Here is a 17489-nt window from a genome sequence, read left to right as displayed (position 1 = left end):
TAGATGGTCTAGATAGTTGACAATAAAATAACAATTAAATGCATGTTAACCCCACTTTGTAACACAATAAAATGTGAAGCACTACCTATGGGGGCCTGTTCAAAAGTAGTGCACTGTAAAGGGAGTTTGCGGCCCTGGTCCTGGCTCACCTGTACTGTATTGTCTCTGAGGTGGTGGAGGCTCTCAGCTTGGTCATGAGGATTCTCACAATGTTGAAGAGGAATATGAAGTTGATCTGAAAACAGAGAGAAAATAAGAATTTAGAATTGGTCAGAATTTAAATTGGTCAGTTATGAGAGAGAAACATTGAATAAAACAATATTTGTCTGCGCTGGAAATAACTGTAGTGGGCTTTAAGTGATGCAAGGAGACCGGTGCCAAATAAAGTCTATATTTATTTTTATTTTTTACTGAGTGGTATAGATTATAAATCTGTTAAATCTGCATGGGAAAGACAAAACACTTGGGGAAAGCTGTCATCAAGGCAAAGGGTGGCTACTGTGAAGAATCTCCAATCTCAAATTCATTTCAATTTGTTTAACACTTTTTTGGTTACTACATGATTCCGTATGTGTTATTTCATAGACTTGATGTCTTCACTATTATTCTACAATGTAGAAAATAGTCAAAGAAAAACCCTGGAATGAGTAGGTGTCTCAACGTTTGACCGTGCTACTTTTGCAATGAGCGCTGCATCTCAAACAGAATTCTCCAACATAATTCTGAGCAAACGAATAAATATCAAATGAAAACCATCTGCCAAACAACGAGTAACGGTCTTAGGATGATTGACTGCGGTTTTAAGGGAAAATCAATCAAATAATTTTTTTTACATTAAAATATAGCCTGCTAGTTGTATGATGTTTTAAACCGTGTTCCAACGCCGTGTGAGTATCTGATGAGTTATGTAGGGAAAAGGCATGAGATAATAGCTCACATATTTAAACTTGCTTAAGGGTGGATATATGTTAAGATAGTTAAGCTGAGCTAAAACAGTTACAGTTTAGCATTCTGCAAATCATATACTATTCATATATATTCCTCATTCATTCCAAATGACCCAGTCAGTTCTGCGTATGTGTAGTAGGTGTCACGTCATTCAAATAGCTTCACATGATGGTATTACTACATGTGCGTGAGTGTGTACGTTGGAATGCTGCGGTATAAAGTTCACACACCATCGACCTTTCCACTGTTTGTTTTGAAGCAATTACTTGACCTCGAAACACATTTTTTTTTTTGAGTGAACAGTAATGTTGTTTTGGCAGTTTTCAACGACAAGGCTAGAACACTATGTCTATACAAGGAGGAGAAATGTGAAAAGGATTGTGTAACACTGTCTTACCAGCAACACCAGGATCATTGGGCCCTGGTAGATGTAATCTGTGTACACTCCTGCCTTCTTCCCAAACCAGCACCTGCAATTTAGAACACAGAGAATTGAGCCAATCATACTGGACGATGTCAGAAGGTCAACCAATCACATTTTTTCAATGACAAAGCAGACTGCGGGACCTTTGCCAACAATTCTTTATTGTTGACAAAAACGAGGATGGGCCACGGCCAACCACATTAATTGATATCAGAGGTTGGTGAGAGGGCATAGCCTATCAAAGCCAGTACTGTCAGAGAACAATAGAGGCCTTTGTAAAACACAGCACTCCTCTCCAGCAACAGAAATCACCTAAAACAAAGAATTTTGCTGTAAAAACAAAGGGAGGAAAAAAGGAAAAGTAGACACTCTCCAAGGGGATGAGAAGCTCCAGATTCACTCATTCTACAGACTCAATTCAGTGGAGTGAATTATTAATTTGTTCTGCCTTCACCTTGTTGTTAGAGTGAGAGAGAGAGAACTGTGTCTGGATAGAGGTTTGTTTTCGTCCCGCTGAGCATTATGAAAAACAAACTAACAGGATTCGGAGGGTGGGTATCACGGCAACCTGTGTGTAAGCGAGACACTCCGATGTGATGAAGTGGAAACTGTCAGATTCCTGTTGAGGCGATAATGAAATACACCCCTGGACAGAACACTAGTCTGTCGCAGGGCCTTACCCATAGAAGCGGGAAGTAGGGTAGGGGTGCTGTGATTTTTTTATTAGACGGGGTGGAGGGACACGTTTTTACCCAGGCTGCAGACTGTTAGACTGGCTATATTGGTCCACTAATACAGGACTATTAAAGGCCCAGTGCACTATTTTTCAGACTTATCAGGGGGTGCTGCAGCACCCTCAGCACCCCTACTTCCCATGGCTACGGCCGTTAAATCTCCTTAATGCTGAGTGCAAAGCAGAGACGCATCAAGTCCCATCTTTAAACTCTTTGGTATGATTCAGCTGATGATCAAACTCCCAACCTTCCAATCTAAGGGTGGACACTAACCACAATGCCACTGAGTTATGAAGTGCCTTGCTATAAAATAAGCATTTAAATCAGAGTTATATCTTTGACTGCAGGTACGTATCTTTTGAGCAAATGATTTATCTTATCTGAGGTGTCATCATGGGATCTTCACACACTAATGCTCTAATGACAGTATTTCTCATCATAAAACACATCTATAGTACATTTCTAAGGCCTCATCAATGGATCATTACTACAGTAATGGTATAACCGACACATTCATCTATTATTTATTGGGCACACTAGGTCACTCTCAGATTAGCGTTCACATTGGTAATGGGTATGGATTCACATTGGTCAATGGATCCCATATTCTGTAGCAGGATAGTGTTTTTCATCATGAATCTTGTTCTGGGAGGCAGCTCTGCAGAGTGGTCACTAGCTGGCACAGCCACAAATTCCCAAAATTGGATTTTAAACCTAACCTTAACATTAATCACACTGCGAACCCCGAATGCCTAACCCTAACCTAAAATTAAAACCAAAAAGGCAATTGTTTTCATAAACTTTTACAATACAGCCAATTTTGAGTTTGCAGCTGGCCTATCTGAGGGGAAATTGCAATGTTCTGCCAACTAGACACGACTCATGACAATAAATGTCAACCTGCTATTCTGTATGCAGAGCAATTACAGGTTACAGGTTCACCAAGACTCCCTTAAAATGAGGATGAATTGATTGTTTAATGCAAAAAGTTAAGGAGATGATTGGGTGACATCCATCTCTCATCCACTACAAGTATCACTCTGATGGATCTGAGGGGAGCTAGACACGGACAAGATCGTTGCCTGATTCCAAAGACAAATGGATTGCACAGGGGCATAAATAGAGATGGAGAGATTGAGAAAGAAACCATTTTTTAACTTACTTTTCGTTGTCGTAGTAAAGCTTGCCAATGGCCCATGCAATGATGATTGGAAGAGGGATGCCTGTAAAACATCACACATGGTCTCTGTTTACAGTTGACTTCCATTCTTTGTGATCAGTCGAATGAATAAATCAATGCACATCCGTCTTTCCTTCGATCAACTAAGTGTAGGCTACTCACACCACCCGATGCAGATGAACATCCACTTGCGTAGCTTGTCGGTGGAGTAGGTGAGCACGATGGCTGTATGCAGGTAGCAGCCCTCCCCAAACATCCAGAAGAAGTTTGTCACGTGGAAATAGTTATAGGCTGCCGTGACCAGCCGGCACCACAACTTTTATAGAGAGGAAAGAAAGAATAACAAAAAAAAGATTAAGGCTAGTAAAAATATAAACGTGAGAGCAGTAAAGGCACCACTGGTTCCCTTTCCTCACTCCTTAGGGGGTTATTGCTTATTGGGAAAACCATCTGACCTGCGTCTGAAATGGTGCCCTGTAGGCCCTTGTCAAAAGTAGTGCACTATATAGGGAATAGGGTTCCATTCCGGATGCAGCCCTGGTTCTTTATGGACATGTGATGAGATCGAGTAGGAGTCAGGCAGGGCTGCAGCTTCTGAAGCTTAAGCTTATTGGGGAGAGCCGGGAGGAAAGTAACACAGGGCAGAGGTGGATTTGTGTGTATTGTTGTATATTGTTAGATATTACTGCACTGTCGGAGCAAGAAACGCAAGCATTTCGCCACACCCGCAATAGCGTCTGCTAAATATGTGTATGCGACCAATTACATTTGATGTGATTTGATTTAAGCTTGAATAGTCTTTGAAAATGGTAAAAAACATCTCCTACTACATTCCCATTAAAGTGAGATAAGAAAATGATGGTTAATATAGCTATTATGTGACCCATTTTAGTTTGATCAATATTGTGGGGCAAAATATCGTGGTTGTGCAACATTGCGATGTTGACCCATGGTTAATTTTCATAAAATATGAACCTACAGCGTTAATTATTCAAATTGACACAAACAAGAAACTATGTCTGATAATACATTTGTTGAAAGTAATGAGCATTACAAACCAAAAACATGGAGATAAGACAGATATTGTGCACTTCTCGCCAGCTGTTACTTCCTTCCCAAGGTTGCGTTACTCCCACCGGCAGGTAGAAAAAAGTAACGTTTTGGTTTTTCTATTCTTGGTCTATTTAATTGAAACTAATTTACTACAGAAATTAAATTACAGTTGCTAACGGTAGAGGACCTGTATATGTTGTTTGTCATAAAATATGGTATCTCTTGCTCTATCGATCTCTGAGTAATTAGGAAAAATATGAAAAGTGTTAGTTTTGTCCCTGTTCTCCCCGACGTCAATTCAACGTCGGTTCAATGGAATTTCATTTGAAATGACATGGAAACAACTGTTACGGTTTTCATCTGGTGAAAGAGAGGCGGACCAAAACGCAGCGTGGTTGAAGTTCATGTTTTTTTTAATAAGAAAAAATATACATGAACAAACTACAAAAACGTGTAAACCCGAAACAGCCCTAACGGGTGGAAAACACAGAGACAGGAGACAATCACCCAAATCACAAATATGGTTCCCAATCAGAGACAACGATAACTTCTGATTGAGAACCACTCCAGGCAACCATAGACTTACCTAGAATAACAAACCATATAAATCACCCATGTCAAACCCTGGCAAAAACACAAAATACTAAGGCCAGGGCGTGACAACAACATTTCAACCAGTGTGTGCCCAGTTAGTAGTCTCTCTAAAAAACACTCAACCTGCGAGTGAAACTCCACCGTGCGATCCTTTATTTAACATATGCAGCTTGTTTGAGCGTCTCTATCATGCACTGAGTAGTGACAAAAGGACTCTCTGAATGTTTCCAATTTGGAACTGGTTCTTAGGCAGATGTTTGGCAAACAAAGGTCACCGCAGCAGTTTAAGAAACGCAGATTTGACCCCCTGCATTACTTGTTAAACTGCATCATAGCTCTCACTTCCCATGGCCTACGGCAGTCTGAATCATCCTACACTGTAGGATCCTACACTATACCTCTCAACAAATTCAAAGTCAATGTAGATGTGCTATCTTAGTTGAATCACTCTGTTGCGCAGCAGAAAATGCAAATTGTAGTGTATTTGAGGATTAAAAATGGTTCTAAAGTTAGCAATTTCCACTTTGAAATGTAAAACTATTTGTCCTAAAGAAACATCTACAAAACGTTCATGAATTAAAATCCACATAATAATTCACATTCTCTGCGGGATTATTTTCATGCTGTGAGAAACTAGTCAAATTAAGATAGTACACATCTGTTTGCCACTTTTAACACTTCAATCCCTATCTTCTTTGACAAATAATGAGACCAGATCATTTTATTTTATTTATTTATCCGTTATTTTACAAGGTAAGTTGACTGATAACACGTTCTCATTTGCAGCAACGACCTGGGGAATAGTTACAGGGGAGAGGAGGGGGATGAATGAGCCAATTGTAAACTGGGGATTATTAGGTGACCGTGATAGTTTGAGGGCCAGATTGGGAATTTAGCCAGGACACCGGGGTTAACATCCCTACTCTTACGATAAGTGCCATGGGATCTTTAATGACCTCCGAGAGTCAGTACACCCGTTTAACGTCACATCCGAAAGACGGCACCCTACACATGGCAGTGTCCCCAATCACTGCCCTGGGGAAATCATTGAGAGTCACTTGTGAGTTACTTTGGATTGAGAGAGTCAGAGAATGGCACTTGGGGGAGTCTGGACTAGGTGCCTACAGCTGGGAGATGAGACAGGAGATCTGTCAGTCTTTAATCTGTCTCTGAAGACGGACGAGAGACAACTCATTGGGAGATGATATCAGTTTGGAAGGAGGGGGGAGATGCTCCCATTTGGCGTTTGTTCAAAAGTAGCAAAGTCCATCTCCGAAGGCCTGTGATGAATGTGTTGTCTAAGTGTTCAACTATAGTAGTTTCATGAAAATTCCCTAACAAATGTAAGACTAGATGCTTAGACGAGAACTCCTTATTGTCATGCAGGCCGGGAGTGGTCTTGGGTCACAATCCAAATAAGGAGTTTTTCCAAATCAGGTGTTACTTATTTACCTCCTTTTCACGACAATAAGAACAAATATTTGAATTTAGCATTTGTTCAGGTAGTTATTCATACGGTACCTAGTGAAAATAATATAGTAAGGAGTTTGAAAAATCATGACTCGCATTTTATCTTGCCTCCGCACTTACTTCAAGGACATACCAAAAGACTCCCTGACCCAGTACTACCCATCAAATCATCCCACAGAAAATGGGACTCTACAGCCAGCAATCTCAGTGTATTTGGGCTAAGATCCCAATTCCCTCCACTCTACCCCTTGTGTAGTCTAAAGGCATTTCAGGGCAGCTGTCAAATCAGGATTGCAGTTCATTCAATTTTTTATTTTTAATCGGTGAGAGACTCTCAGTGTGATTAGTGAAGTGGGGCCGTGGTCGAATGTAGTAGCGTGATTTCGTTACCGTCCTATTTTCGCAGGGTGAACCCAGTGTACCAAGGACAAGAAAAAACACAAAAATCACAGTTTTCATAAGTGAAAAATAACTCTCCTTAGGTTCGAGAGTTGCTTTTGACCTAGACAACTCCCCTTTTGAAAATAGGACGAGATTCTTCTTTCGAGACCCACATGAGGGCATGCGCTGTACCAAAAGCATTGAATGGCGGGAATCAACGCAGTTGCACATTAGCTGACGTGTTCTCAGTCGAATAGGCCTAGTATGCTGATATTCGTTTTTTACTGCAACAGTACGTTGTAAATGGTATGCAGTACGATTACTACACAGTATGAATTTACAGTCCCACAAAATAGTATTGTTGCATGCAGACAATTATCCAAAACACACAATCAAGTCATGGAAATGGTTAAAAAGCAACAAATTGGACGTTTTGGAATAGTTAATTTCAGCAGCAGGGTCTGGGAGACTAGTCAGGATCGAGGGAAAGATGTACAGATGTGCAAAGTACAGAGAGATCCTTGATGAATACCTGCTCCAGAGCGCTCAGGACCTCAGTACAACGACCCTTATCACACAGCCAAGACAACACAGGAGTTGCTTCAGGACAAGTCTCTGAATGTCCTTGAGAGGCCCAGCCAGAGCCCGGACTTGATACCAGATCAAAAATCTCTGGAGAGACCTGAAAATAGCTGTGCAGCGATGCTCCCCACCCAACCTGGCAGAGCTTGAGAGTATCTGCAGAGAGGAATGGGAGAAACTCCCCAAATACAGGTGTGCCAAGCTTGTAGTGTCATACCCAAGAAACCTCGAGGCTGTAATCGCTGCCAAAGGTGCTTCAACATAGTACTGAGTAAAGGGTCTGAATACTTATGTAAGTGTGATATTTCGGTTCTACATTTTTTATACATTTGCAAAAATGTATAAAAACTAGTTTTTGCATTGTCATTATGGGTTATTGTGTGTAGATCGATGAGGGAAAAACGATGTCATTAATTTTAGAATAAGACTAACGTAACAAAATGTGGAAAAAGTTTAACATTTCATACATTTTGAATGTTCCAAAATGTTCATGTCAATGGAATGTGGTCTAAGAAAAAACACCAGAAAGAAACCTAATCAGTAAGTCATTGATCTTTAATTAACCCACCCAAAACCTCCCAAAAGCAATCAATATATTATTTTATGAACTGACAACCGTTGACTTGTGCTGTTGCTTTTAACATATTACATATTAGCCCTGACTTATGTACTATGCTGTGTTCCTCTGCAGGTCACTTGCTCCACGACCTAGCACAAATAATTAATTAAACGAGCCGTCAAGCCTTCGTCTTTCAACTGACAAGCAGAACTTCTCAAGGCTAATAGCTGACGGCAGCCATCTTGTTTCTTCTCAGAATAGAAGAAGAATAGATGGAGGAGGAGGGCTGACTTACTGGGTCACTTATTATTATTTCCCCCCTTTTCTCCCCAATATCATGATATCCAATTGGTAGTTACAGTCTTGTCCCATCGCTGCAACTCCAGTATGGACTCAGAAGGACTTGCTAGAGCTCGATGGGACAAGGGACATCCCAGACGGCAAAACCTCCCCTAACCCGGACGACGCTGGGCCAATTGCGCACTGCCTTATGGGTCTCTCGGTCACGGCCGGAAGGGGCCGGGGTCTGTAGTGACGTCTGTAGCACTGCAGTGCCTTAGACCTCTACGCCACTCAGGAAGCCCCTGGGTCGCTTTGAGCGCGCTCAGCTTGCACAAGCAATAACATCAAGAGGGGTAATTAACAGTGAACCAGGACAGCATGATAGTACTCCAAAGTTAGCTAGTGTGTGTGTGTGTGTGTGTGTGTGTGTGTGTGTGTGTGTGTGTGTGTGTGTGTGTGTGTGTGTGTGTGTGTGTGTGTGTGTGTGTGTGATTTTGGTGTGGGGTGCATTTTGTGTGTGTTATTTTGGTGTGGGGTGCATTTTCCTGGCATGGTTTAGGTCCACTTAGAGGGTAAGGTAAACACCAATAAATACACAGCCAGCAGCTCTTCTGTATGATCACCTACAGCCTATGGTGAAGCACTTCTATCCTGATGGGAGTGGTTTCTTCCAGGATGGCAATGCCCCCATCCACAGAGCCCAAGTGGTCACTGAATGGTTGTTTACCATATGCCTTGGCCATCTCAGTCACCAGATTTGAACACTTGCCAAGGCACATTGAAGCTGTTTTAATGACTTTTGATGGCGCTCTATTAACTTCTTCGATATAGGGGGCGCTCTTTTAATTTTTGGGTAAAAAAACGTTCCCGTTTTAAACAAGATATTTTGTATATTTTCGACTATGCATATAATTGACAGCTTTGGAAAGAAAACACTCTGACGTTTCCAAAACTGCAAAGATATTGTCTGTGAGTGCCCCTGAACTAATGCTACAGGCGAAACCAAGATGAAATTTCATACAGGAAGTGCCCCAGATTTTGAATGCGCTGTGTTCCAATGTCTCCTTATATGCCTGTGAATGCGCCAGGAATGAGCCTACACTTTCTGTCGTTTCTCCAAGGTGTCTGCAGCATTGTGACGTATTTGTAGGCATATCATTGGAAGATTGACCATAAGAGACTACATTTACCAGGTGTCCACTTGGTGTCCTCCGTCGAAATTATTGCGTAAACTCCAGCTGCGTGCATTTTTCCATTTGGTTCAGAGGAGAAACCAAACTGCCACGAATGATTTATCATCGAATAGATATGTGAAAAACACCTTAGGATTGATTCTAAACAACGTTTGCCATGTTTCTGTCGATATTATGGAGTTAATTTGGAAAAAAAGTTTGCGGTAGTAATGACTGAATTTTCGGGTTTTTTTCTTAGCCAAACGTGATGAACAAAACGGAGCGATTTCTCCTACACAAATAATCTTTTTGGAAAAACTGAACATTTGCTATCTAACTGAGAGTCTTCTCATTGAAAACATCCAAAGTTCTTCAAAGGTAAATTATTTTATTTGAATGCTTTTCTTGTTTTTGTGAAAATGTTGCCTGCTGAATGCTAGGCTTAATGCTATGCTAGCTATCAATACTCTTACACAAATGCTTGTGTAGCTATGGTTGAAAAGCATATTTTGAAAATCTGAGATGACAGTGTTGTTAACAAAAGGCTAAGCTTGTGAGCCAATATATTTATTTCATTTCATTTGCGATTTTCATGAATAGTTAACGTTGCGTTATGGTAATGAGCTTGAGGCTATGATTACGCTCCCGGATACGGGATTGCTCGACGCAAGAAGTTAAGACACTTTATGATGGTGTTTCCTTTATTTTGACAGTTACCTGTATGTATATGTTTATTGCATATAAAGCGGCCTGAAATGGATGTACAGTTAACTTCCCTGTACTCACCACATTGCTCTCGTGCACCTTAGGGTTCATGGTGAGCTGTACAACGAACCAAGTGGCGTTCCTCAGGATGAAAGCTGTGATCAGGTTCCAGTGGATGATGTTCCTCAAGCAGCGGATACTCCTGGTGGAAGAGAGGAGAATAGAGGAAAGGGTAAGCATTGGTACCTATTAATTATACTGTACAGTGCAACTCTATCATTGCTATGCATCACATTGTGAATCTTTTGCAAAAAGATATGAATCACTGTTCTTGACGCCTAAGTCAATACGTTGCACTGTAATACTCCTGGTGGTAGAGGAGAGAACAGTGGCCAGGTTAAGGGTTGGTGGTATGTAGTATAATTATTGCAGTGTTTGCAGTGAGTGCAGTTTTTCCTACATCAGTATAATTATGACCTTTGAACCTCGTGCTAAATCTTTTTTCTTACTAAAACGTTTTGAGGCGAGCACGAAATTTCCTCATGCTATGCAGTATAATTTTGTTAATACATATGATGGAATGATGAATAATAGGACCATGATAAAAAGAGAGAAAGTTAAGAGATATTGGGGAAGTTTGTGTGTGTTTGTGTGTGTTTTTGGATGAGTGTTTGGCATTATTAGTACAGCATGTGTATGTCTGTGAGCGTGTGTGTGTGGGACTATGGCCGTGTTTGTGGCTTTGTGTGTGTACCACAATTTACATATTCCCTACAGTAAGTCTGAAGAGCTAGACAAGACCCGCTCCCTCCAGCAGGTGGTGTATCACTTTCTCTGTTCTGTTCTAACCACTTCATCCCACCTCCAGGGGCAAAGCAAACCACATCACATTAATCTCCCTTTACCCTCTAACGGTACAGTTGGGCAGGCTGATCAATCTTTTCCACAGGCCTCAGACTAGCAAGCCCAGCAGTTTCTTCAACCCACAGGAATAACTGATCGAATTGGACCAGCTAATGCATGGTTTATTAGATCAGTCAAGGTTGTAATTCACACAATTGGTGTACAAACTTGGAGGTAATAAGACACTAGCAAAGGAAAGCATCCAGGACCAGCAGGGCCCGGATTCACAAAACATTCTTAAGAATAGATTTCTTTGTAAGCGCCATTTTTTTCCTTAAGCTTATACTTAAACTACGAAAAGTTGCTATTCTTCAGTAAAGTTATTTGAAATGTTCTTAAAACCTGTTTGGGCTAGGGGGCATCGTTTTCACGTTCGGATGAAAAGCGTGCCCAGAGTAAACTACCTGCTACTCAGGCCCATATGCTAATATACATATAATATAATATATGCCTTGCGAAAGTATTCGGCCCCCTTGAACTTTGCGACCTTTTGCCACATTTCAGGCTTCAAACATAAAGATATAAAACTGTATTTTTTTGTGAAGAATCAACAACAAGTGGGACACAATCATGAAGTGGAACGACATTTATTGGAATATTTCAAACTTTTTTAACAAATCAAAAACGGATAAATTGGGCGTGCAAAATTATTCAGCCCCCTTAAGTTAATACTTTGTAGCGCCACCTTTTGCTGCGATTACAGCTGTAAGTCGCTTGGGGTATGTCTCTATCAGTTTTGCACATCGAGAGACTGAAATCTTTTCCCATTCCTCCTTGCAAAACAGCTCGAGCTCAGTGAGGTTGGATGGAGAGCATTTGTGAACAGCAGTTTTCAGTTCTTTCCACAGATTCTCGATTGGATTCAGGTCTGGACTTTGACTTGGCCATTCTAACACCTGGATATGTTTATTTTTGAACCATTCCATTGTAGATTTTGCTTTATGTTTTGGATCATTGTCTTGTTGGAAGACAAATCTTCGTCCCAGTCTCAGGTCTTTTGCAGACTCCATCAGGTTTTCTTCCAGAATGGTCCTGTATTTGGCTCCATCCATCTTCCCATCAATTTTAACCATCTTCCCTGTCCCTGCTGAAGAAAAGCAGGCCCAACCATGATGCTGCCACCACCATGTTTGACAGTGGGGATGGTGTGTTCAGGGTGATGAGCTGTGTTGCTTTTACGCCAAACATAACGTTTTGCATTGTTGCCAAAAAGTTCAATTTTGGTTTCATCTGACCAGAGCACCTTCTTCCACATGTTTGGTGTGTCTCCCAGGTGGCTTGTGGCAAACTTTAAACAACACTTTTTATGGATATCTTTAAGAAATGGCTTTCTTCTTGCCACTCTTCCATAAAGGCCAGATTTGTGCAATATACGACTGATTGTTGTCCTATGGACAGAGTCTCCCACCTCAGCTGTAGATCTCTGCAGTTCATCCAGAGTGATCATGGGCCTCTTGGCTGCATCTCTGATCAGTCTTCTCCTTGTATGAGCTGAAAGTTTAGAGGGACGGCCAGGTCTTGGTAGATTTGCAGTGGTCTGATACTCCTTCCATTTCAATATTATCGCTTGCACAGTGCTCCTTGGGATGTTTAAAGCTTGGGAAATCTTTTTGTATCCAAATCCGGCTTTAAACTTCTTCACAACAGTATCTCGGACCTGCCTGGTGTGTTCCTTGTTCTTCATGATGCTCTCTGCGCTTTTAACGGACCTCTGAGACTATCACAGTGCAGGTGCATTTATACGGAGACTTGATTACACACAGGTGGATTGTATTTATCATCATTAGTCATTTAGGTCAACATTGGATCATTCAGAGATCCTCACTGAACTTCTGGAGAGAGTTTGCTGCACTGAAAGTAAAGGGGCTGAATAATTTTGCACGCCCAATTTTTCAGTTTTTGATTTGTTAAAAAAGTTTGAAGTATCCAATAAATGTCGTTCCACTTCATGATTGTGTCCCACTTGTTGTTGATTCTTCACAAAAAAATACAGTTTTATATCTTTATGTTTGAAGCCTGAAATGTGGCAAAAGGTCGCAAAGTTCAAGGGGGCCGAATACTTTCGCAAGGCACTGTATGCATAGTATTACTACTATTGGATAGAAAACACTCTGAAGTTTCTAAAACTGTTTGAATTATGTCTGTGAGTATAACAGAACTGAGAAAACTTGAGAAAAATCCAACCAGGAAGTGGGAAATCTGAGGTTTGTAGTTTTTCAACTCATTGCCTATCGAACACACAGTGTCTATGGGGTCATATTTTACTTCTTAAGGCTTTCACTAGATGTCAACAGTCTGTAGAACCTTGTTTGATGTTTCTACTGTGAAGTGGGGGCGAATGAAAGGGGATTGAGTAAGGTCTCTCCCAGAGTGGCATGACCTGGTCACGCGCGCTCATGTGAGAGGTAGCTTGCGTTCCATTGCAATTCTAAAGAGGAGGAATAAAAAAAAGAAAAGGAATTCTCCGGTTGGAACATTATTGAAGATTTATGTTAAAAACATCCTAAAGATAGATTCGATACATCGTTTGACATGTTTCTATGGACTGTAACGGAACTTTTTGACTTTTCGTCTGCACCTAGTGATCGCGCCTCATGGATTTTGATTACTGGGCTAAACGCGCAAACAAAAAGGAGGTATTTGGACATAAATGATGGACTTTATCGAACAAATCAAACATTTTATTGTGGAACTGGGATTCCTGGGAGTGCATTCTGATGAACATCATCAAAGGTAAGTGAATATTTATAATGTGACTTCTGTTGACTCCACAACATGGTGGATATCTTTTTGCCTTGTTTTGTTATCTGAGCTCTGTACTCAGATTATTGCATGGTGTGCTTTTTCCGAAAAATGTTTTTTTGAAATCTGACACAGCGGTTGCATTAGGGAGAAGTATATCTATAATTCTGTGCATAATACTTGTATCTCTTATTAAAGTTTATTATGAGTATTTCTGTAAATTGAGGTGGCTCTCTGAAAATTCTCCGGATGTTTTCGAGGCACAACATTACTGACCATAAAGTGCCAATGTAAACTGAGATTTTTGGACATAAATATGAACTTTATCGAACAAAACATACATGTATTGTGTAACATGAAGTCCTATGAGTGTCATCTGATGAAGATCAAAGGTTAGTGATTCATTTTATCTCCATTTCTGCTTATTGTGACTACCCTCTTTGGCTGGAAAATGGCTGTATGTGTTTTTGTGACTAGGCTCTGCCCTAACATAATCATATGGTGTGCTTTCGCTGTAAAGCATTTTTGAAATCGGACACTGTGGGTAGATTAACAAGAAGTCAAGCTTTAATTTGGTGTATTGCACATGTGAATGTTCCGCTAGCGGAACCCCTAGCCCTAGCCAGTTTGAAGCTTCTTCCTATGTTTCTTCCTATTAAAAAAGTTATGAAGAAATTAGATTCTTGAAAATAATGTTCTTGGAAATGTACTTAATTCCAACACTTGTCTTAAACCCACTGCAGTGAGAGAATAAGCTGTTTAAACCCCCTAGAGTCAATTGTCAGCACCCCGCGGAACTATATTTAGAATAATAAAGAAATCCCCATAAAAATTAATCAGTTTACAGACATCTGTGGAAGGTGACAGAGCTATTTATTTTTTTATTTAACTAGGCAAGTCAGTCTGCTTGTCTTCAGCAAACTGTTTGCGGGCTTTCTTGTGAATCATCTTTAGAAGAGGCTTCCTTCTGGGACGACAGCCATGCAGACCAATTTGATGCAGTGTACGGCGTATGGTCTGAGCACTGACAGGCTGACCCCCCACCCCTTCTACCTCTGCAGCAATGCTGGCAGCACTCATACGTCTATTTCCCAAAGACAACCTCTGGATATGACGCTGAGCACGGGCACTCAACTTCTTTGGTCGACCATGGCGAGGCCTGTTCTGAGTGGAACCTGTCCAGTTAAACCGCTGTATGGTCTTGACCACCGTGCTGCAGTTCAGTTTCAGGGTCTTGGCAATCTTCTTATAGCCCAGGCCATCTTTATGTAGAGCAACAATTCTTTTTTTCAGATCCTCAGAGAGTTCTTTGCCATAAGGTGCCATCTTGAACTTCCAGTGACCAGTCAGTATGAGGGAGTGTGAGAGCGATGACACCAAATTTAACACATCTGCTCCCCATTCACACCTGAGACCTTGTAACACTAACAAGTCACATGACACCGGGGAGGGAAAATGGCTAATTGGGCCCAATTTGGACATGTTCACTTAGGGGTGTACTCACTTTTGTTGCCAGCGGTTTAGACATTAATGGCAGTGTGTTGAGTTATTTTGAGGGGACAGCAAATTTACAAGCTTGGCGGAAGGCACAGGTACACACTACTTTATATTGTAGCAAAGTGTCATTTCTTCAGTGTTGTCACGTGAAAAGATATACTCAAATATTTACAAAAAATGTGAGGGGTGTACTCACTTTTGTGACATACTGTATATATATATATTTTTTTACCTACATACATCCATATACATACACAAACATTCATACCCCAAAATAATAATCTACACTAACTTAAATATATACATAATAATAATAAAATGCTAGAGAAAAAAATAAAATAATAATAAAGTACAAATAATAATTATATGTACACACAGCGACACAAGCACCACAGAAGGCTGGTGGGAATCTAATTGGGAGAGCGGCCCACGGCTATGACAGAAGCAGAACGGCACAAAACACCAACTTGCTATCCAGGTGTCTTCGTCTGGCCCGCCCCAACCATCACCCCAAGTCCCCTGCAGGCAATACATAAATGGTATGGTAACAAGAATAATGTAAGATTTGAGAAATAAATAACGAAACTAAACAAAAATGGTATGTATATCCATCCGGAAGTGTCAATGATCAAACCTGGAAGGCCACTCAAACAGGTATCTCTCTGAACTCCAACGAGAGATCAGTCGTCCAGCCGGAATGACAGTGAAATGAACGTTAAAGAAGAGCTCTGACTGCCCTCCATTGGTCGGCTCAGCATCTTACATGTTCGGTAGCGACAATAAACCTTCAGTCGGCATCCCTTGCTGAGACAGTTTAATACGTTTTCACCCGTTATGGCATAGTATGGATTCGAGTCCATGAGCAGACCCCAACACACAATGACAAGGTTCTCTAACCTGTACGGGGGATTGGCGTATATTCCCGTATAAACTTCTCTGCGTCCAAAACCGAGGAGAGACAAATCTTCTCACCGGAAGGCGGGGTAATTCTGAGTCTTGCAGGGAAGAGCAAGGCTGGGCGAAGATGGAGTTTGTAGAGTTTGGTCATGACATCTCCGTAGCCGGCGCGATGCTTTGCCACACCGGGCGCATACTCCTCATAGACACGGAAGGGATGTCCTTTATGTAACAGGTTACCCCTCATTCGAGCCTCGCGCAGGATAAGATCCTTGGGCTTGAAACTGTGACAACAGATGATTACTGGGCGAAGCGCTAGGACGAGAGAGCGATGTGCACGGTCCAGTTGGGGATCCGACGCCAAAACATCCGATCCCATTGCATCCCTCAATAGCTTGGCGAAGAAGTCGGTGGGGCGAGAGCCAGCCTCCATCCCCTCTGCCAGACCAACAACGCAAAGGTTATGACGTCTGGATCGGCCCTCCAGGTCGATCACTTTCCCAGAAAGCCTCTGCACACTATCCTGCAAGAGGACGTGCATAGCTTCTCTAACTCGTCGATCCTACCAGCGTTGAATTCAGAAGCTTTCTCAAGGTCCACAATACTCTGGCCCTGCGAAGCAACCGTTCAAATGGTGCTCTCGATTTTGGTGTCCAGTTCAGCAAAAGTAGCCTTAAAATCCTCAGCTATAGCAACACGAGCCCGTGTAAGAGGCTCTCCAAGAGCCCGTGTAAGTTCTGCAAGTGTCATGTTGTTACCTGTGCCTTCCGCCATGTCCGTCTCATTGTTTGGTGGGGAGGAGGCCTCCGATGAGGATTTGTCGTCCTTTGGTCGCCTATTACTCGGCATGTTCACATAGAAAGTTACTAATATTGTATTAGAAAGAGACATTTGTTGTAGAAAGTGCTGTAAAGTAGGTTAGATTGTTTCGCAAAAAAGTTGCAGGAGCCTCTCTCACACACATCCGTTCACTCCAACATGGTAGCTCCGCCCCCCAAAATATTGTTTTTGGGAGGGGATTTCCTTTAATAACTTTACCATGCTCAAAGGAATATTCAATTTGTTTTTATATATTTATATTTACTAATCTACCGATAGGTGCCCTTCTTTGTGAGGCATTGGAAAAACTCCCTGGTCTTTGTGGTTGAATCTGTGTTTGAAATTCACTGCCCGACTGAGGGGTACAGAGATGAGGCAGTCGTTAAAAAAAGATATGTTAAACACTATTATTGCACACAGAGTGAGTCCATGTAACTTATTATGTGACTTGTTAAGCAAATGTTTACTCCTGAATGTATTTAGGCTTGCCATAACAAAGTGGTTGAATACTTATTGACTCAAGACATTTCAGCTTTTTGTTTTTAAT

General features: G+C 41.4%; 1 protein-coding gene across 1 annotated transcript in view; it reads right to left on the bottom strand.

The window, feature by feature from the left end:
* Nucleotides 1-17489, bottom strand: part of LOC115104025 (corticotropin-releasing factor receptor 1-like) — a 164294-nt gene that overhangs the window by 16006 nt on the left and 130799 nt on the right. The window contains exons 7-11 of the mRNA XM_029625164.2: nt 10166-10286; nt 3449-3602; nt 3269-3329; nt 1346-1418; nt 150-235 (exon numbers count right to left, since the gene is read on the bottom strand). Of these exons, the coding sequence (XP_029481024.1) occupies nt 150-235; nt 1346-1418; nt 3269-3329; nt 3449-3602; nt 10166-10286 (495 nt within the window). The remainder of the gene's footprint in view (nt 1-149; nt 236-1345; nt 1419-3268; nt 3330-3448; nt 3603-10165; nt 10287-17489) is intronic.

The sequence above is a fragment of the Oncorhynchus nerka genome, linkage group LG21, assembly GCF_034236695.1.
Source record: "Oncorhynchus nerka isolate Pitt River linkage group LG21, Oner_Uvic_2.0, whole genome shotgun sequence".
Taxonomy (NCBI): Eukaryota; Metazoa; Chordata; class Actinopteri; order Salmoniformes; family Salmonidae; genus Oncorhynchus; species Oncorhynchus nerka.
Note: the sequence above shows the minus strand (reverse complement) of the source record. Positions and strands in the feature narration are given on the sequence as shown.